Here is a 21,735-nt window from a genome sequence, read left to right as displayed (position 1 = left end):
TAAGTCAGTCATCGTCTCCCCTAAGTCTAATCAGCCCATGGCCAGGAGAACATATAGCAGAAACAATGGCTTCAGAGCCCGCCCCTCTCATAATTAAGGGGGTGCAGTGAGTTGTGGGCTGAGTAAATTTCTGAGAATTAATCAGTTTCAGAAGATCAGTCTGACATCAGAGTGAAGAATTGAGGGCAGGGGACTAGAGGCCTTTATAGGACAATACGGTGATCGAGGCAATAAATAATGTTGGTCAGAGTTAGAGTGGTGAATTAGAGAATGAGTTTGTGATAGATTAAAAATAGGATCTGCAGAATTGTATGGTAAATTGGATATGGGAAGAGAGAGAATCAAGGATAATGTCTGTTTCTTGCTTGAATAACTGAGTTCATGATGATAGTACCTAGAGCTGGAAAGAACATAGAAGAAGGTTCAGTGGGGATTGGAAGAGATGAAATGAATTCTTCATTTTTACACATTTTTACATTTTACATTTGACTCATGCAGAGTTTGAGGTAGCTTTGAGACATTTAAATGGAGATGCCTAATAGACCATTGAATGTATGCATCTAGGGCAGAGGAAAAAGCTCAAGAGTAGATAAATGTTCAAAAGCTAGTTTTAAGTGGTAACTGAAGTCATGAGAGTGGTAAGATGGCCCTGGAAGAGATAACAAGAGAAGAGAGCCAGGAGAGCCCTGGAGACAGTCCTGTTTGAGGGCTGGCAGGTAGGGAAAAGGAGCCTGCAGAGGAAGACGAAGAAAGAATGGAAGGTGAGAAAAATCAGAACATGCAATACTTTTGGGAACTCAGAGAAGGAGAATGTGGTGAACAGGGCCAGATTCTGCTGATCAGTGATAAGAAGTACAGTTCTATTGGCTTTCAGAGCAAGGCATCTGTTGAGCACCTTGGCAAATGAGTTTAACAGACGTGAGAATGGAAGCAGAGGATTGAGGACTCTGTGAGGGGTAAAGAAGTCGGAATAACATGAGAATTTGAGAGGAAGGAGAGAGAGGGGCCTATGGCTAGAGATTGCTGTTGATAGTGAAATAGGGTTTTTAAGTGTGTATATGTTTTTTGTTTTTTGTTTTTGATAGCAGGGCCTTAGTCATTTTTGAGTGCTAGGAGAAAGAGTGATGATTATTTGAGCAATAGGAGAGTTATCCAGAGCACTGTTACAGTATAATAGTAAAGCAAAAATAAATATATGGATATTGGTTTGGCAAGAGAAACTAAAGTATTTCCTGACTTTGGTTTTCTCTAGGAAGGGATTGCCTTTATCTCCTAAGTAAGGTAGGGTTGAGATTTAAGACAGATTTAAGACCTGAACAGTTCAAATCCTGTGCCATTCCTTGGTCAACTGTATTGTAGAAATTAGGGAAGATAGCTGACTAGGGTAATCTAGGGTTTTCTAGATTCAAGAGCAGGCCCGGGTTTGGGAACTTGTAAGTGGCTCTTCAGAGGATTCAAGAGATAGTGGAGCATGAAGGGTGATTGTAAGGATTTGAGGAGTAATTTTCACTTTTTTGTAACATGTTTACTGCCAATTTATGATGTGTATTATGTGTGATTTTTGTCTTCCTATATACTAACATTTAAAAAATAAAACTTTGATTAGCTTCTTTATAAAAATTTATTAACCAGGTTCTGGCTTTCTGAAATGGAATACACTGGTCATTTATTTAATTTCTTAATGCCTCAGGAGTATCATAATTATTGATTATTCAGGGTTATAGTCCTGCTGGGGCTTTTTGATCCTAAGATCACTTATTCTTGTACTTAGTGAGTCTAGCATACTTTGCTTTTCTAGGCTTTCTTCCTGTGTGCGTTTTGTTGCATCATATCATTAGACATTATTATTCAAGGATCTTTTTCCTTCAGAGTACTTCATTGTTTTATAATAAGGTTAAAATTGTTAGTGTCCCCTTTAAGAACAAGTAAATACAGTAAGTTGGTTAGCACTGTTGTCTTTCATGAATCAAAAAATCCAAACCAAGAAAAAGCCATTTTATCACTTCTGCCATTTAACATGTGGGACACCCATGTTATGTTTAAATTGCCTTCTCAGTGATTTCATGAGCTTTTTCCATATCTAGGTTATTGAATTATAACAGCAAGTCATAAATCTTCTTGGGAAGTGTGAGGGGAGGAGGATTAGAGGAGAAATATTTAGTATCTGCTATAAATTTATGCAGGAAAAAAAATCTGTGTTTTTAGTCTTTAGCTTTTGTTGCTGTTATTGTGTTGGTAGTGAAAAAAGAGATTTTTGTGGTACAAGGTATAGGTCTTACTCAGTGAAGAGCAACCTGAAGATGAGTTAGAGGATAAAATTAAAGGTATTTTTGAGTGATTGATTATAGGTTTGTAACTAGACAATTAAACCTTTTTATTAATCTTATAAATCTTCAGCATAGATTTGTTATATCTGGTTATCACAGTTATATGGAAAAGCTGTTTTTCTTCTCCATCTTGCTGAGCTTTCAGATTTTGAAACGAAGTGTGATTTACTCTGAAATTCAGTGATTATTTTTTTTCTCCTGGGAGCAGCATATTTAATTACAGAAAGTTCTTTGTAATGGAATCACTTTCTTCCAACACCTACCAAGCACTTTTTTTCAAAATTCTGATCATAATTACACTGCTGGCAAGATAAACTAGTGGTAATTATATGTGGAATTAACTAATATGAATAAAATTCCCTGTAAAATGCATCTGGGACACTTCTCATTTGCTATTCCTAATTTGTGGTTTTAGGAAGTGTCTCTTGTGGTGGTTAAATGTGATCAACATTTTCTTCTCTTGTGAGCCTGAGAATCTTATTACTAGAAGACTTGACAAAAGTTATAATTAGAAAATGTCAGGCATTTGAATCTTTCTCAAGGAATGAGTTCTTTTGTATGATCAGTTTTTCCAATAGCAGAAGAGTTAACCAAGGTATCATAGTGTGCAAAAATGCCTTAAAGCTATAGGTATTCTTTCTTGCCTAAGAACTCAAAAAAATGTTATAGGAATCTACAAGTATACATTTTTCTTTGCTTTAAAATGGAAGTATCTTTTGAGTACCTTGAGATATAGTATATTTTTACAAATTAGGTTACTTTTTTTTTTTAAGGTTTTTATTTATTTGCCAGAGAGAGAGAAAGCAAGCACAGGCAGAGGGAGAAGCAGGCTCCCCACTGAGCAGTGAGCCTGATGCAGGAATCGATCCCAGGATCCTGGGATCATGACCTGAGCTGAATGCAGACACTTAACCATGAGACCTGAATGCAGACACCTGAACCATGCAGGCGTCCCTAGGTTACTTATTTTTATTAAATCGAATGTCACTGAGAAAATTCCCATTGCATTTTAACCTCTAACATTAACAATCTAGATATAATTGAGCAGCCCAGAGCTAGCTTTCTAATATTGATTTTTGCCATTTTCAGGACAAAGTAATTTTAGAATCTTGGATACCAGCTAAGAAAAACGTGAATGGTAATGGAATATACATATTGGGTTGTTACTGTTGTTTCAAAAGTAGTCAAAAGCATGCCACTTTACTGCTGAGGACACTGCTATAAAGTCCCGAGATCTTTAATAAATAATTTGAATGTCTGAAGGCTTAGAAACTAGTTCTGAAGCTTAGGGATTTCATGTGGCTGCTGCTATTTTAATTAAAGGCATCCACCTCAAAATACAGAAATTGTGAAGGGACACTGGTGTTAGCATTATTTTGTGGTTGTGATATAATAAACCTACTCAGGTAAGCTTAATTAAAAGATAAATCTATTTTATGCTGTGAAGTGTGTAAACCTGGCGATTCACAGACCTGTACCCCTGGGGATAAAAATACATTATATGTTTATTAAAATAAAAATAAATTTAAAAAAAGATAAATCTATTTTATAAATAGGACCTTACTTCCTCCAATCCCTTTGTGGTGGGGATTGAATTCTCCTAGAAAAGAGGGCATACTAGATATGATTGCTGCATAGTAGAAAGAATTGGTAGTGGCCCAGGCACAAGGTTATCTTTTGGCTGGAATACTTTCTTTCTGCACTCAGTGGATAACTAAAGGAGCATACTAATTATTCTAATGCTTAAAGGATTTGCCCTCTACCTTTTTTTTTTTTACAGAGGATCTGTGGGAATAGATTCTAACCTCCTCTTTGTAAGTGAGTAGTGCACAAAAGGAAGGAGAATAAGGAAGAGTCTTCAAATTTAGAGGGGCATTATTTCAGCCCTCATATAGGCTCATTTAGTTTCTTACTTTCATAAAGTCAGAATCTGGTGAATTAATTCTTATAAGATTCTGACCTCTTCCTAGAAGCTGCATTATTTTAATGCTTCTGGTAGTGACATTTCATCTTACATGAGTTTAACTATAAATATCCAGCCATGCCTGTCTTAATGGACAGATAAAATGAAAGAAGTGACAGGAATCTGCTTGTGCCCTTTTCATATAGGAATCTGCTGTTCTGTTTTAATTAGTTCCTGTGTTTCCCATTGGGTAACATTTCATATTTAGTGTGGCCTTGAGAAGTTATTGTATATGATGATTTAAATAATTTTTAGGGTTGATTTTGACTGTGCAAGTTTTATGGATTATGTAGATTTGACTCTTATACACTGGAGTTAGAGTCTAAAGTCAGTATATAAAGCCAAAGTCAGAACCACTCTTGAAAGTTCACTAATTCATAAAAGACAATATAAAATTCTTTTGTGTACACACACACATTCCTGAAAGTTAACTTTTATGAACACTTAAATTGGAAAAATCACTAAGCTAGAGTGTAAAATATACTCTAGGAGAAAGAAAAGTATAGTAGTGTCTGTATGTTCACACCATTCAGCTTTAGAGATGGTGGACAGGTAGAGAAATTCTGTTTCTTCTTTGTTGGTTTTACTTCATTCTGTTTTAATAATAAGCTTCTTAAGTCTTAATATTTACTAATAGCTTATTTGTTGCAAGGATTATAGGAGCTTGTTGAGTTTCATTTTTCTGCAGGGTAACTTCTTAAGTTAGTTGGCTAAATTCTAAGCTTAGCCATTAAATATATTTGTGATGCAACCCGAGTTATTTTCTGTTGTAAGGCCTTTTGGTGTGGCTGTATTGAACTCACTCTTTTCCCCTAAATAATTTTAATATAACTGTTTTATTTAACTTGTTTGTCTCCACATTCAGGCTTAACAGACCAGCCATTTTATAGGTGGGCCAACCTGATAGTGGTGGAGTTTTTTGTTTTGTTTTTTTTTAATATTTTATTTATTTATTTGACAGAGAGAGATCACAGGTGGGTAGAGAGGCTGGCAGAGAGAGAGAGAGAGAGGGAAGCAGGTTCCCTGCTGAGCAGAGAGCCCGAAGTGGGACTTGATCCGAGGACCCCGAGACCATGACCTGAGCGGAAGGCAGCGGCTTAACCCACTGAGTCACCCAGGTGCCCCTAGTGGTGGAGTTTTGTTCCTTGTGTAGACATCACACAAATAAACCTTGAGTCATAAAAAACTAATTCAATCTTTTTCACTCCTTCTAATGAAGGAAAACACTGATGAAAATAGAACAATTTATTACGTAATTTGTGACTTTAAAAAGATTCATATTCTTGGCGAGCTTCTTTAAGCAGTTAGTATTAAATTATAACCGTTACAAATCTGAAGATGTAGAGAACAGTCCTTACCCTTAAAAAGATCACAGGCTGGGGATGCCTGGGTGGCTCAGTCGGTTAAGTGTCTGGCTCTTGGTTGCAGCTCACGTCATGATCTCAGGGTTGTTGGATTGAGCCCTGCCTCAAATCCTTGTGGGCTGTGAGATCAGCATGGAGTCTGCTTGGGATTTCTCTCTCTCCCCCTCTCCTTGCATTCTCTCTCTCTCTCTAATAAATAAAGTCTTAGAGAGGGAGAGAGATTGCTGTCTGGTAGTAAAATCTGCATATTTAAATATACAGAGTAGTTTGAATGAGAAATTAGGTTCGTGCTGGTTTTAGTAGAAAAAGCTTCATGAGTATCATACTTAAGCTAGTCTTGGGTAGATAGAATTGGGATAGAAAAAAAAACTGAAAATATTTCACAAAAAGGAAAGGGAAATGAGGAAATTTTAGGTACATGAGAGTTTTGGAGGATGATAATTTAGCCATGTTGACATTGAGTTTAGTATTTTTGCTAGAGAACTAATAAGAGGTGAAATTTGAAGACTAGAGCTGAACCTCAACATTTCCACAACATTTGATTGTATGTTAGCCTTTTTGAGACTCAGTTTAGTCATCTGTTGAATCGAATAATAATGCTTATCTTTTCTCTTATTGCTGTGAGCTCCCTAACCAGTCACATCTAAATTCTACAACTATAGTTCCTTTGTTTTTAATCCAAGAGGAGACCTTCCTGAATAGGGGCCATGAGAGTCATCAGTGACCAATAACATTTATTCCTCACACTCTTTGCCGTTACAGTATCATCATGGAGAGAACAGGAGAACAAATGCATCCTCTGTAATGTCACTAGTATCCCTCATGTCCTTGTCTTGGAAGTTGATCCTTCCATCTCGGTCTTTTTTTTTTTTTTTTTAAAGATTTTATTTATTTATTCGACAGACAGAGATCACAAGTAGGCGGAGAGAGAGAGAGAGGAGGAGGCAGGCTTCCCACTGAGCAGAGAGCCCGATGTGGGGCTCGATCCCAGGATCCCTGGGATCATGACCTGAGCCAAAGGCAGAGGCCCTAACCCACTGAGCCACCCAGGCGCCCCTCCATCTCAGTCTTGATGGTATTTTCTGATGGCACAGCTATAGCAGTATCTCCATCTGTATGGCCATGCATATGTTCTGAATCCCATTCCTTTCTGCCTTTTCAGAGAGATGGTGCTATCTGAAACTTCATTTTTCTTTTTCATTCCCCTATTCTCACCCTCTCTATATTGGATTCTTACTATAGTAGGTAAATCTTTGTGTTGTATGTGCTATGCTATACTATGATATGTATTATATATAATTATTCTCCCATGACCATTTACTTTCCTCTATCAGTTTCCTCTCTCTTTTTTTAATTTTTTTAAAGATTTTATTTATTTATTTGACAGAGAGAGATCACAAGTAGGCAGGGGTAGGCAGAGAAAGAAGGGGAAGCAGGCTCCCCGCTGAGCAGAGAGCCCGATGAGAGGGGCTCGATCCCAGGACCCTGGGATCATGACCTGAGCCGAAGGCAGAGGCTTTAACCCACTGAGCCACCCAGGCGCCCTCAGTTTCCTCTCTTTTTTGCTAAATGTCTCTTAAGAAATACTGATACCACTTAACCTGTTTCTAAAATCATATCCTACCTATACTTCAGCTCATTCCCATCTAGCTTCTATGAACCCCATTAATCTACTCGTGGTTTCTTTGATATTTCTGCAGCATTCACTGCTATTGGCCACTGTTCTTTCAAACACCTCCTTTGGCTTCTCCAGTGTGTTCTCTCATTTTCTGTGTCTAGCTATCTCTTCTCTGACTTCTTTGTTGGCTTATCTTTTTTTTTTTTTTTAACATTTTATTTATTTATTTGATGGACAGAGATCACAAGTAGGCAGAGAGGCAGGCAGAGAGAGAGGAGGAAACAGGCTCCCCCACTGAGCAGAGAGCCCGATGTGGGACTCGATTCCAGGACCCCGAGATCAGGACCTGAGCTGAAGGCAGAGGCTTTAACCCACTGAGCCACCCGGGGTCCCCTGTTGGCTTATCTTTTTTTAATTGCTCATTAAATGTGACTGCTCACAAAGCTGAATCTTGGGTCTTTCTCCCTTCCTCCTTCACTCTTCTTGAGTAACATCATTCTCATTGGTTCAATAACTCTTAAGTTTGTATCTTTTACCCACATTCCCCTCTGAGGTCCAGTCCTGTATCTGGCTATAGATACTTGATAATGTACATCTGGATGTCCTAGAGATATCTCAGACTCAACGTATTTATAACTGTTCCTCTCCCTTCAAACTCTTTTTCACCACCAAGAACTTTTTTTAAAATTTTGGACTCAATATAGTGTGTTGGTGAAGGACTCAAATCTTCACTCTACCCCTTACTAATTCTGTAACCATAAGCAATTAACCTTTCTAAGACTTAATTTCATCATGGGAAAGATAGAAAAAGAGCAATTCCTATCTTAACATAAGGAAACATCACACAAAATCAGTACTTGGGATTTATGCTGCCAGCCAAGTAGTAGTAACAAGAACTGAATTTACCCTTTAGCCATAAATAACTGGAAAACCTTCATAGGCCTTTGTGAGGATTAAAGAAAATTTATGAGGCACTTTAAATAAGAAAGACCTGGCATAAAGTAAAACGTATATGTGTTTGTATTTATTTTGTTATATGGATATAACAAATTGTGGGAAGAAGCTAAAATGATGAGTAAATTTTAGTATTAAAAAGTTTTCCAGCCAACACTTAAGCTTTCATTTTAAGAAACTAGAAGAGAATAGCAATCCCAAAACAAACAAAAAGAAGGAAATAAAGACGAGAGCAGGAACCAGAGAAACAGAAAAGTGCAAAACAATAGAGAAAGTCAAAAATAAAATCTAACTTTTTAAAATGCTCAAAAATAGTGCTAAAGTTCTAGCCAGACTGATCAGGAAAAAAAAGAAAAAAGGAAGAAAAGACAGGTTACAGTATAGGGTTGAAAGAGGATACATGATTACGGATCCTATAGACATTATATTGGGCAACTTACATGTTTTTCCTTGAAAAACACAAAACTGCTAAACCCTATTTAAGAAGAAATAGATAACCGGAATAGTCCTATGTATATATATGTATATATAAAATTTTGGTTTGCAGTGAAGGCCTTACCTCAAAAAGACACTTATCCTAGATGTCTTCATGGAGACATTTTATCAAACACTTAAGATGAAGTAATATCACATCTATACAAAGTCTGCAGAAAATAAAGGAGGGAACACTTTCCAATTCATTTTATGAGGTTAGCATTATGCTACAGTGAAAGAAAACTGCAGACCAGCATTCCCCATAAAAATAAATGGAAAAGCCTTCGCCAGAATTTTAGCCAAATGAATCAGTAATATAAAAAGGATACTTTTGACCAAGTGGGATTCATTACAGGAATGCAAGGGTGGTTCAACATTTAAAATCAGGGTACTTCATATGAACCAACTAAGAAAACAAAATTATATGATTGTCTCAGTAGATTCAGAAAAATCATTTGACAAAATTCATTGCTTATTAATACAAAAAACTAGTATTAAAAAACTTATTAATACAAAAAAAATGTTAGTGAAATAGGACTTAAAGGGAACTTTCTCATCTTGTCAATGGCCATTTAGTAAATGTTTATTAAACGTTGTTCAACAGTGTTTAACAGAAGATTGTTAAAGGCCATTTAGTAAAATCCTGTCATTTATATACTTAGTGGTGAAAGACTAAATGGCTTTCCCCTCAGATCAGGAACCAAGGGAATGATGTTTGCTCTTACCACTTCTATTCAGGATTGTATGGAAATGGTAGTTAGTACAGTTGGGCAAGAAAAGTAATGCAGAGGCATCCAAATTGCAAGTGAAGAAATGAAACTGATTGTATATGTGGAAAATCTTCAAAGAATCCACAAAAAAAGGCTACTAAAACTAATAAATGAGCTTAATACAAAGTTATTATACAAAAAGCTTTTCTTTTATGTACTAACAATGAACAATTGAAAATTTAAAAATAAGTTAACATTAAAACATTTACAGTAGTACCCAGAATATTAATACTAAGGAGAAATTGAACAAAATTTTGCAAGGCCTATATATTGGAAACTGTGAAGGGTTACATATTATGTGATTTCACTTACATAACGTTATTTAAATGAAAAAAAATTGTATTGGTGGAAGCATCCTAGTTGCCAGGGGTAGGGGTTGGCAAGAGTGTGTAATTATATAAAGGGCTAGCACAAAGGATTTTCTTTGATGAGATGAAACACTTCTGTATTCTGATTGTTATTACACTAATAGATGTATGTGATAAATTTACATACAAAGTACATGTAAAAACTGGTAAAATCTGAATAAAGTCTGTAGTTTGTTTAATAGTGTTGTACCAGTGTCGGGTTTTCTCTTTGTAATAGTATGTACCAATGTCAACTTTCTCATTTTGATAATTTGCTGTGGTTATGTCAGATGCTCTTATTTGAGTAAAGCTGGGTGAAGATAGCCAGGATCTTTGTACTATTTTTGTAATTTCTGTGTGGTTCTAAAATTATTTCAAAGTAAAATGTTTTTTTTTTAAAAAAAAAAAAAAAAGGACACTTAAGAAAATGGAAATGGAAAGGCAGGCCACAGACTGAGAAAAAATACTTGTACAATATCTGATAAAGGATGTATCTCCAGAATATATAAGTAAGTATTAAAGCAATTCTATTTTAAATGGGCAAAAGTGTTAATTAGCTACTTCACCAAAAAAAAAGATGTTGCATATAAGCCTGTGAAAAAATGCTCAACACCATTAATCATTAGGAAACATAAATGTAAACTACAGTGGAATTCCACTGTATACCACTAGCATACTTAAAGTTAAATGGCAATCATAAGAATATGGAGCAGGTAGGGGCGCCTGGGTGCCTCAGTGGGTTAAGCCGCTGCCTTCGGCTCAGGTCATGATCTCAGGGTCCTGGGATCGAGCCCTGCATCGGGCTCTGCTCCGCAGGGAGCCTGCTTCCCTTTCTCTCTCTCTCTCTCTCTGCCTGCCTCTCTGCCTACTTGTGATCTCTGTCTGTCAAATAAATAAATAAAATCTTTAAAAAAAAAAAAAAAAAAAGAATGTGGAGCCGGTAAAAACTCTTATTTTGCTGCTGGAAATGAGGAATGGTATGGCCACTTTTGAAAACTGTTTGGCAGTTCCTTATAAAAGTTGAACATAGGACTCAGAAGTCCACCCCTAAATATTTACCCAAGATGAATGGCCAAAAAAAAAAAAAAAAGTGTGAATGTTTCTACTAGTATTGTTTGTAAACCTCCAGACTGGCAACAGTCCATATGTCCCAGTGGTATATCCACGTGATGAAATACCATTTGGTAGTAAAAAGAGAAGCAGCACAGGTGAATAGTAAATGCATTAGGGCAGGGGCACCTGGCTGGCTCTTTCGGTGGAGTATGGAACTCCTGATCTTGGGTTTGTGAGTTTGAGCCCCATATTGGATGTAGAGATAACTTTAAAACATAAAATCTTAAAAAAAAAAAAAAAGTCACGTTAAAGAGCCAGACACACAAATTACATAATGCTGTGTGATTTAACTTATATGAAGATTTAGGAAAGATACAACTAAGCAGTTCATCGGTTGCCAGAGTTTTGTGGGAAATAGAGGGCAGGGATTGACTCACACAGGGAACATTTTCTAGTAATGGAAATTAATCTATATCATGGTTTGGGTTGTGGTTATAGGATTGTATACATTCATCAAACCTTGCATGTGCTGTTTCTTCTGCCTAGAAAGCTCCCTTTTCTCCATGCCTAGTTAACTCATATTCAGTGTTCAGATCTTGCTCAAACATCACAGAATCAAGAGAATTTTTTCCTGAGCCCAGACTAGTATAGTTTTGCTTTTGTTAGCATCCTGTCCTTTCCCTTCATACTCTCTTTGGAGCCATATTGATACACAGGCAGATACTAAGCAACATAAGGTCTATTTGTCTTAACTGCAAGCTCCATTAAGGGATAGACAGTTGCTGATTACTGTTGTGTTTATTGTACCCAGCATAGAATTTGACTCAGGTATTAAATATTTCAACTGAGAGCACAAGTGAATAGTTTCCTATTTCTTGTTTGTGGGAATGGCAGCTGTGGCATTTGTGGAGGGTACCACTGACTGGCCTACCTACTTAACCTGGGGTACTCTACTGTGCCTGTTCCTGGGGAGTTGTATTATCTGTCATTGCTCAGCTGCTGCCACATCTTAGTCTAGACTTCTGTTTATGTACCATGGGTACTCCTGCTCCTAGCCCATTCTGTTCTGGGAAGAGAGAGAAGCCTTTCCTTGCTATTATGGAGGTTCTGTGCTCTGCCTCTGACCATATGTGCACATTACTAAAGACCATTATTACTGTCTCCGGGCCCTGGGCAGAGTTTCCAGGATCAATATGTAGAATATTTGATGAGGGGCCTTACACCCAACATTTCCCTCTCTTCCCAAGTCTTTTCACTTTTCTTTCTCCCTCTTTCCCTACAGTGGTAGACAGGAGGGAATTCAGGTTACATTAGGAAATTGTTCTGGGTACCCAATACCTGTATTTGATCATCCTATGAGCATATCTAAATGTTTAAATCATTACCAAACATTTTCTGTAAGCTTCTGGTCTTTCCTCTTAGGCACAATTAATGACATTTGTCATTTCAGCACTTCTCTCTGGAGTGTTACATAACTAGTTTAGTTATTGATTTTTGGAAATAGTTCTCTGGCCCCTCTTCAATGTGTCCAAATCATTTATCTGACTTCTTAATTGCTTTCAATTTACTTACCTTCTCTTTTAAAGCTTACACTGTTTGGACTTTTTTGTTTAGTTTCATCACATCTGAGAATCCTCATTAATTTTAATTTTATCTCTTATCTGGATTAGTATAATATCCAAATTAGTACAGTAGTTTACTAGTTTTTCCTCTTCCAGCTTTTGTTCCCCTCCTCTTGCAATATAATCTCCTAGCAGCAGCTAGGATGCTGGTCAAGGTACTCTCACTCTTCACTTCCCAGTGCCTTCCGTCCTACTCTTAAGAATTCAACTGTGTTAAAATCCAGTTCATGAGCTTCTGTGTAATCTGGCCTTAGGGCCCAATATAGTGTCTGGCACAGGTTAGGCATTTAGTATTTGTTAAATTGATTCTTTGCATTGTAAGTCTTATCAGGATTTTGTTTTTGTTAGCATTGTCTTAAAACCATACAAATACACACAACACACAAACACAGTAATACTTTAGACCTAATTGGTTTATTATCGGATATGCGGAGCATTTTGGAATAGAGCACTTTCATCTAATGAGAATGGATAATCAGTTTGTAAATAAATGCAACTCAAATAGGTGGAAAAAGACTTCCTTGGCTTGTAGTTGGGCATGTGGTAAAGAGCTGTGGTCAGAACTTAGGTCATGCTTTTGAGGCCCCACACAATTCAAAACAGTATTATTTTATTTCACATCCTAATATACTAAATGCTTTTCTCTATATATTTTTCATATATTTTCTTATTTTTAACTTTATTTTATATCTTCTTATTTTATCTTATATTTTCTACCCTTCTTCTTATCCTTTCAACCATTATAACCTCACATCTGCACGACACTTAATTGTTGGAAGTCAGGGGGTCTGTTATGGTGACAGCACTATGCTGCTCTGTATTTGTTACGTAGGGATCATACATGCTAACCAGCTTACTAGCCTGCAGTTGGTTGTTTCTTCCATGTCACACTAAATGAGATTGTGAATTATTTTTTAATTAAGGTTTATCAGTTTCTCACAAAAATTAAGGTTTCCATATTTTATAATAAATACATAAAAAGGACTGGTTTTAAATGTTAAGCTATGGAAGTGACCTTAAAAGTATGTTTAGTTTAATTATTTGGTTTTTTCATTTTACAGCTTTCCAATAAATTAAGACACATACGCATATTAATACTAGTGACCTATAGTAGAGAAGCTGTTAACCCTTATAAACATTTTGTTGTAACTATTAGTCATCTCCTTAAGTATAACAGAGGCTAACCAAGCTCTGTGGTATTTTTTTCTAATTGTGGTTTGTTTTTTTTTTAACCATTATTTTTCTGTGTGTGTTTATGTGTGTGTATGTTTATGTTATGTTAGTCACCATAAAGTACATCGATTTTGATGTAGTGTTCCATGATTCATTGTTTGCATATAATACCTAGTGCTCCTTGCCCTCCTTAATACCAATCACCAGGCGAACCGATCCTCCCACTCCCCTCCCCTCTAAAACCTTCAGTTTGTTTTAATAAAGCAGCTCTTTTAATATGGTATAGCAATCTGTGTTACTATCAGTGAAGAGGGTAAGGACTTGAATTTTAAGATTAAGTAAATTCGTTTTGTTAACATCACATTTTGTTCCATTTTGCAGCTTCTCGGTGAATATTTGGATGAAGCCATTAAATTAATTGTTTGCCATCATGAGCAGAAGCAAGCGTGACAGCAATTTTTATAGTGTAGAGATTGGAGATTCTACATTTACAGTCTTGAAACGATATCAGAATTTAAAACCTATAGGCTCAGGAGCTCAAGGAATAGTATGGTAAGTTTTTACTTCCAAAAATTAGGCAAAGAATCACTAACTGCCATCTTTTCTTATATATACTTTGGTAAATATTTAACTTGCCTCAAGAAATTAAAATAAAACTATGAAGTTTAAATTAAAGCTGTAACATGGCAAACTTTTTTATTCTTGGGTTGGTGGTCTTTATTATTCATTAAGTGCAACTTTATAAATCAGCACTGCCATCTTTTAAGTATAAAGTATGATTAAATACTTGGTCAAAAGCCATGTAAAGACAAATACCCATATCAGGAAACAAGAAGTGGCATGCTTGTCAATTCCATATATACATCTATTCCCATAGCTAGTTGTTTAATAAGAAGCTTCACTTAATCCTCACTTTCATACTATAATGGAACTCTGGAATTTCAAAAATCTTATTTTGCACTGGGGAATGAAGTGAATTAATATCATCTCATTGTATGTGTTTCAAAACTCATATGTATCTTTAAAATTGATTTATTGGCTAATTTCTATGAAAGGCCTAGGGTTTATAGATCAACATGATTCTTTTTTTTTTTTTAGATTTATTTGCTTTAGAGAAAGAGCACACATGGGGGTGGGGAGCAAGGGGGCGCAGAGGGTTAGAATCTCAGGCTCACTTACAGATGAGCACAAGCCCAATGCAGCCTGATTTCATGACCCTGAGATCATGACCTGAGCTTACAAAGTCGGACACTCAACTGACTAAGCCACCCAGGTGCCCCAGCATAATTCTTTATAAAATGAAGGGTAGAACACTTTTTGGGACAGTTCTGCTAATGATTTTAGGTCACTAAGTTAGCATAATAAGCTAATGATTGGGGGAATTCTAAGCCTCACTCCAACGTAATTGTATATTACTCTTTTTGAACCAGATACATTTCAGAGTATAAAAAAAGTCAGAAGTGTTTATGACCCTGCAGGTCTCCCAGGTTCTAGAAAAACTCTTGCACATGTACATAAAGAGACATACATAGGGTTGTTTTTTGCAACACCATTTATAATAGCAAAAATTTGTAACAGCAGCAAGTCTATCCATGAGAATAAAAAATTGTGATATCGTCATATAGTGAAATACTATACAACATTTAAAATGAACTAGGTTTCAACAGGGACAATCTCAGAAATGAAGTGTTGACTTTAAAAGGAAAATGCCGAATATATGCGCATTATTGTACCATTTATATACAGTTTTAAAATCTGCGAAATAGGACCATAAATTTATGGATGCCTGCATAGGTAGGAAAGTACAAAAATCATTAATAAATACCAAAGTCAGAATAATGCTTACCTCTGAAAATAGAGATAAGGGAGGGGACTTTACCTGTGATAATATATTACTTTTTAAAAAATTCAGCCCTTGGGGCGCCTGGGTGGCTCAGTCAGTTAAGTTCCAATTCTTGATCTCATTCCAGGTCTTGATCTCAGGGTCCTGAGTTTGAGTCCCATGTTGGGCTCCATGCTGGGTATAGAGCCTACTTTAAAAAAAAAAAAAAAGGAATTATGGTAAAATACTAAAATCTAACAGATTTCTCTAATGGGAACAGTAGCATTCATTCTCTTTCTTTACTCTTGAAGTAATTTATAATACCAGAAATTTCAGAATTTGGGTAATTTTATAAAGTATTATTGGCTGGTTGATTGTCATTTTAACCAACCACATTTATCAAAACACAAATTAAATTTAAAGAAAATAGTGTGCTACAGTCAATACAGGAAGGATTCTGAAAACCAGCTCATGGTTCAGATTCTAGCTTTATGATGTATTTGTGACTCATAGCAAATTAACACTTCTAATCCAGTTTTCTCACCAAATTTACATGGTAGTTGTAAGGAATGTAGTAGTGTTTATAAGCTTCTTAATAGTGTTTAAAATGTTTTTTGTTGGGTCCCTGGGTGGCTCAGTTGGTTAGCCTCTGCCTTCAGCTCAGATTGTGATCTTCGATCCTATTGGGCTCCCTGCTCAGTGGAGAGTCTGCTTCACCCTCTCCCTCTGCCCCGCCCCATGCTCGTGCACATACACACACACGCACATGCTCTCTCTCAAATAAATTTAAAAAAAAAATTAAAATATGCTTTCTGGGGGCACTTGAGTGGCACAATGCTTAAGTATCTGACTCTGTTTCAGCTCAGGTTGTGATCTCCAGGTCATAAATTTGAGCCCCACATGGGGTCCCACACTCTATGTGGAGTCAGCTTAAATTTCTCTTTCCCTCTGCCCCTTCCCACTGTGTGCTTTCCCTCTCTCTCTCTCTTTCTCACTCTCTCTCTAAAATAACTAAATCTTTAAAAAAAATTTTTTTTAAACTCACTCTGTTACCATCAGAATCAGTTGAAGAACTTGAATTTTTTTTAAAGGTATTATTCTGGGCCCATTGATAGATAGTAAGATTCATAGGGGCCTGGTTGAGATCTCTAGTTTGTGCACATTTAAGTATCAACAATTAGAAATCTAACTCTAAATCTAAATACAAAGTAGTGCAGCCTACTCAGATACTTTAGAGTTTGAAATATTACTTTGATTTAACAGAATAAAATTTTAATAGGAATGAATTTAAAGCTTACAAATAAAACATACTTGATCTGAAACAGTCAAAACTTCTATTTTTTTATGACCCCTAATGTTTGTTTGTTTTTAAATTGGAGAGAACATATCTGTAAATATGACATTTTCTAACTTAAGGTTATAATATTTATGTCTGTTTTGCTATATGTGTCTGTTTTGTGTATGCCATGTGTGTATGTATGTGTGTATATATACACACACACACTATAGTTAAGGCATATATATTATGTGTAGATGTGTCCATTTATGCCAGAGAACCAATGTCTTAATATATATTTCTTCAGTACGTTTGATATAGTGAGATAGCTAGAGAACAAACTCAAGTTTTCAGTTAGATGAGAGAATAATTTTAATTAGCAGTGTGTAAACTTTCCAAATATCACATAAACAGAAGTCCTACAGTATTTTAGGTAGTCAAGTATGAAAAGTAATAACCTCGTGTCTTCGTCTTTTGGTCTCAGCTTTGCTTTTAACTTTCTGATTAAACCTTGGGCAATGTAACCTCTAGGTGTGGTGAATTCAAATGATTTTTAAAGTCTCTTTCAATCATAATATTCTATAATTTTAAGATAGTTCTCCTTATTTGTGCTTTACTTTCTCTGCTCTGTCATTTGCAAAACATGCTTTTTAGTCACCATCACATGGTAGGAGATAGGAAGAGTAATGAGGATGGTGTTATGTCACAGAATTATAGGTTTTTCATTAACAGTTACAAAGCAGCTTCCAGTGTCCTGAGATCTGGCATTTATATTTGTAAACTTGATTTTTTAATTCTTCCTTAATACAAATCTTAAGTGCTTTTTATGTTGTAAAATAACCTTTTAGATACCTTTATATGTGTATTCTTTTCTCTTTCTGCATTCATTTTGTTGTGTCCATGGAAGATGTAAGTGATCTACTTATGTAGAATTCTTCAGCAAGTATTTGGGTAGAATTTTTGACCATATGTATTCTTTAATCCTGTCTTTCCTTGAGGTAGGTACAGGATGAAGGATTCCCTTAGGCTTGAAGCTATCTATTGGACCTGAATACTCATTAAAAATTTGTGCATTGAGTGCCCATTGTATGCTAGGTTGACCTTGGAGGACACCCAGTGAACAAGCACTGTGTCTGTCTTCACAGTCCATTGAATATATTAGCATTTTAAGAAACAGTTAACAATGCTATACATTGTTGGAATATGCTGTAATAGGTATAGAAGAAACATGTTGAAAATCAAAGATTGGAAATTGATACAATTGCATTTTATCTTTGGAGAAAGTAAGGAATCTGCATGAATGTTTCATAAATTCAGTTTTACACATTTTAAAGGTTTTTTGTTGGTTTTGAATTTCTTGTTACAGTGCAGCTTATGATGCCATTCTTGAAAGAAATGTTGCAATCAAGAAGCTAAGCCGGCCATTTCAGAACCAGACTCATGCTAAACGGGCTTACAGAGAGCTAGTTCTTATGAAATGTGTTAATCACAAAAATGTAAGTGAACATTTTAGAAAATTTCATAAGTATAGATGAAATCAAGATTTGTTCATGAATACATAACAAAAACTTTAAAAAATATATTAGGTGCTTTAAATTCTTCTGGATTGAAACATTATTTAAAAGGGGTGTATATCTACACTGTAAATTATATCACAAGAGGACAGCTTCTGAAATTTAGATTGTATAGTTTTCTGACATTTAATTTGCACAGGGGGTTTTAAAAGAAGTAGGTGTTTTAGAACTTTATTTAGGCTTGATCTCATTTTCTACTTTTTGTTTTCTGTCAGGCTGACATTTCAGAAAACTCCAGCCTTAGCACAGAGATGAAATTGCTCCCATTTTACTTTGACAGTGGAATTTTATTCAATAATATTAGATACAAAGTTCAAATCATTTCTCCCTACCCTACTCACACTTTTTAAAGTGATACTGATACTCACTGGTCACTTTAGGTTCAAGATAGTCTGTAATTTTATAAAGCAATTTAGCAGAAACTTCAAAAAATATTTAAATGAAGTTAGGGAAATATCCTTAATTCCTTTTCCCTAATGATTATAATGACTTAAACATATAACTTTCATTTTGAGAAGACATAGTTACACTTTTTTAAATTTAATTAAGTATGCTTTTATGATTATTTTAATGGAGTCATCTCTCTCAGCTGAGAGGAAATAAACTAGGAGTATATACAAGGGAGAGTTTTATGAAGTACTAAACCAAAAGCATCTGACTGGAGACGTCTTGTAGTATTTGTCCAAAGGAGTTTGTAAAATAAAATAAGCTCAGTACTTTCTGATTGCAGATAACACAGTTTACAACATTTTGAAAGCTAACTGTGCAAGCCTGTGTGTGCTGGAGTTACTAGATTAGTCACTGAAGGGGAAAATTCATGGAAGTTAAGGATGAGGCTTCTTATTTGGGATAACATATAGTGTTATTATGAAGACAAATACATAATGAAATATCATATATTATAAGGCAGTGGAAGTTGGTCAAATTGTGGTAGATGAAAAATAAGTGCTAAGATTTCAGGAGAGAGAAGATTGCATGAGGTTTCATGAAATGGGAAAGCTTTGAGAAAACATGGCTTTAGACTAATTCTTAAAATGGGGTAAAAATTGGCTTGTTGAAGGAAAATGGCCTCCCAGAGAGAAAGAACAGCATTTAAAAAGAGGTATAGATTAAAGTCAGTGATAGGGAACAAGTCGTGTTAGCCATTCTTGTTCTAGATGGGAGCCAGCCATGTTGCTTGTCAGGGTTTTTCTGGTGGCCTCCTGCCCTCAGATAGAGCTAGCTGCTCATGCCCCCTTGTAGTCTGTTTCATGGTGATGATGGTGGTGATATTGCTTAGTTTTGCATTAGGTACATGGCCAATGACTTCTATTTCTTGAGCTTCAGTGACTGCAAAAAAAAACTTGGTTCCATCAACTAGATGGAGGGCACGGAAAGCATGTTTCACATAGTTAACCCTTTGATGGGGGATGTCAGAGTCCACACAAGCAGTACCCTTGACACCTAGAAGAGTACTGATACAGAGTAGATGTTTAAAACATATTTGTTCAGAGAATGAATATAAAACTAAATATAGTTGACCCGTGAACAATGTGGGAGTTAGGAATGTCAACCCCCTGTGCAGTTGAAATCTGCATATAACTTTGACAACCCCAAACTTAACAACTGATAGCTTACTCTTGACTGGAAGCCTTACTGATAACATAAGTAGTTGATTAACACATATTTTGTATATTATATGTGTTCTTAAAGTAAGCTAGATGAAAAATGTTAACTAAAATCATAAGGAAAATTCTTGCACAGTACTGTACTATATTTACCCAAAAAAGTCCATGTATAAGTGAACCTACACAGTTTGAACCCATGTTGTTCAAGGGTCAGCAATACAGAGAAACCAGAAATAATAATGGAATTTTTATACTCCTAATGGATAGACGTTTTTGTAATGTTTTGCCTTTTCAACAGTTTCATGTTCCACACAGATAATCTCTTTGCTGGTCTAAACATCTGTGTTTTTTCCCACTTCTTTTTTTTTAATTGTGGTAAAATAATATAAATATGATATATATATATAATGTATTATATATATAACAAAATTCACTATTCTTAGCCATGTTAAGCATATACTTCAGTGGTACTAGATACATTCAAATCGTTGTGCATATCCTACTGTTTTCATAGATATTTTTGAGTTTGTCTTTCAACTTGGTCACATATCTCCAAACATACTTTGGGGGCGCCTGGGTGGCTCAGTGGGTTAAGCCGCTGCCTTCGGCTCAGGTCATGATCTCAGAGTTCTGGGATCGAGTCCCGCATCGGGCTCTCTGCTCAGCAGAGAGCCTGCTTCCCTCTCTCTCTCTGGCTGCCTCTCCATCTACTTGTGATTTCTCTCTGTCAAATTAATAAATAAAAAAAAAAAAATCTTTTAAAAAAAAAAAAAAAAAAAAAAAAAAAAACAAACATACTTTGGTATGCCACCTAGCACACAGTACTTCCATGTCTGATTGAATTCTCCAAGATAACTAAGGCATGTTATCTCCTCTTAACCATGGACATTATAATCCTGTTTAGAAATCAGGTCACCATTTGATTCACATTGTCTTAGCAAGTTATTCTTTGTCACAGGCCTGCTAATACATCACATCTTTACTGTCTTTTACTAAGATTTTATTTTTAAATAAGCTCCACACCTGACTTGGGGCTTGAACTTATAACTTCAAAATCAGGAGTCACATGCTGTACTGACTGAGCAAGCCAGGTGCCCCCCATCTTTTACTTTTTGTCTTTTGGTTTTGGAAGTTAAGTATAGTACTTCCTATCCCTCCCTAGAATTTCACATGTGAAATCTGATTTCTTTTCCCAGACTGTTGGGGATTGCTTTTTCCTTTGTTCTGACTTTTTACTTGCTAGTTTCACATCCCAGTTTTGCTCAGGATGCCTTCATAATTGCTGGATTAGTTCATTAGTGACCCTTGGGTATACCACAAAAATGACATGTGTAACTATAAAAATTACCCATCACTCCCGAATTCTGCATCTTATTCACATGGATATTATGATGCCTTTTTGAGGTCTTCATATACTTATCTGGTCATGTTTCTGATCTACTGCTGCTATTCTTTGTTGTCATTGTCGTTTTATTCACAGAAGGAAGTACAGTTTGTCAGTGAATTTTTACCTGCTCCTAATAAGTGTTAATTCTCTCAAAGTACTTATATATCAACCACTTAATCAGTCCTTGACTTTTGTTTGACTGTCCAGTCATTGATTGATATAATTTCCATTACTTTCCTTTTTGAAAAGTAAGACAGGTGTCTTAATTTTTTATTTTATAATTGCTTTATTGAGATGCAATTCACATACTGTACAATTTATTCATTTAATATGTACAATTCAATGGTTTTTAGTATATTCACTGGTATATGTGACTTTCCATATTTCTGGAACATTTTCGTCAC

The 21,735-nt window shown here is 35.7% G+C and overlaps 1 protein-coding gene across 10 annotated transcripts in view; it reads left to right on the top strand.

Annotated features, from left to right (window-relative positions):
- The window catches only part of MAPK8 (mitogen-activated protein kinase 8), a 102,314-nt gene that overhangs the window by 47,957 nt on the left and 32,622 nt on the right, over positions 1–21,735 (top strand). For 9 of the 10 annotated variants that reach the window (XM_059169666.1, XM_059169658.1, XM_059169657.1 and 6 more), the window contains 2 exons: positions 14,047–14,217; positions 18,130–18,259. In XM_059169666.1, the coding sequence (XP_059025649.1) occupies positions 14,096–14,217; positions 18,130–18,259 (252 nt within the window). In that variant the 5' untranslated portion in view covers positions 14,047–14,095. Of the gene's footprint in view, positions 1–10,231; positions 10,327–14,046; positions 14,218–18,129; positions 18,260–21,735 lie in introns of all 10 variants that reach the window. The other variant, XM_059169664.1, reaches the window with a different exon arrangement.

Source organism: Mustela lutreola, chromosome 4 (assembly GCF_030435805.1).
Source record: "Mustela lutreola isolate mMusLut2 chromosome 4, mMusLut2.pri, whole genome shotgun sequence".
NCBI classification, from domain to species: Eukaryota; Metazoa; Chordata; class Mammalia; order Carnivora; family Mustelidae; genus Mustela; species Mustela lutreola.
Note: the sequence above shows the minus strand (reverse complement) of the source record. Positions and strands in the feature narration are given on the sequence as shown.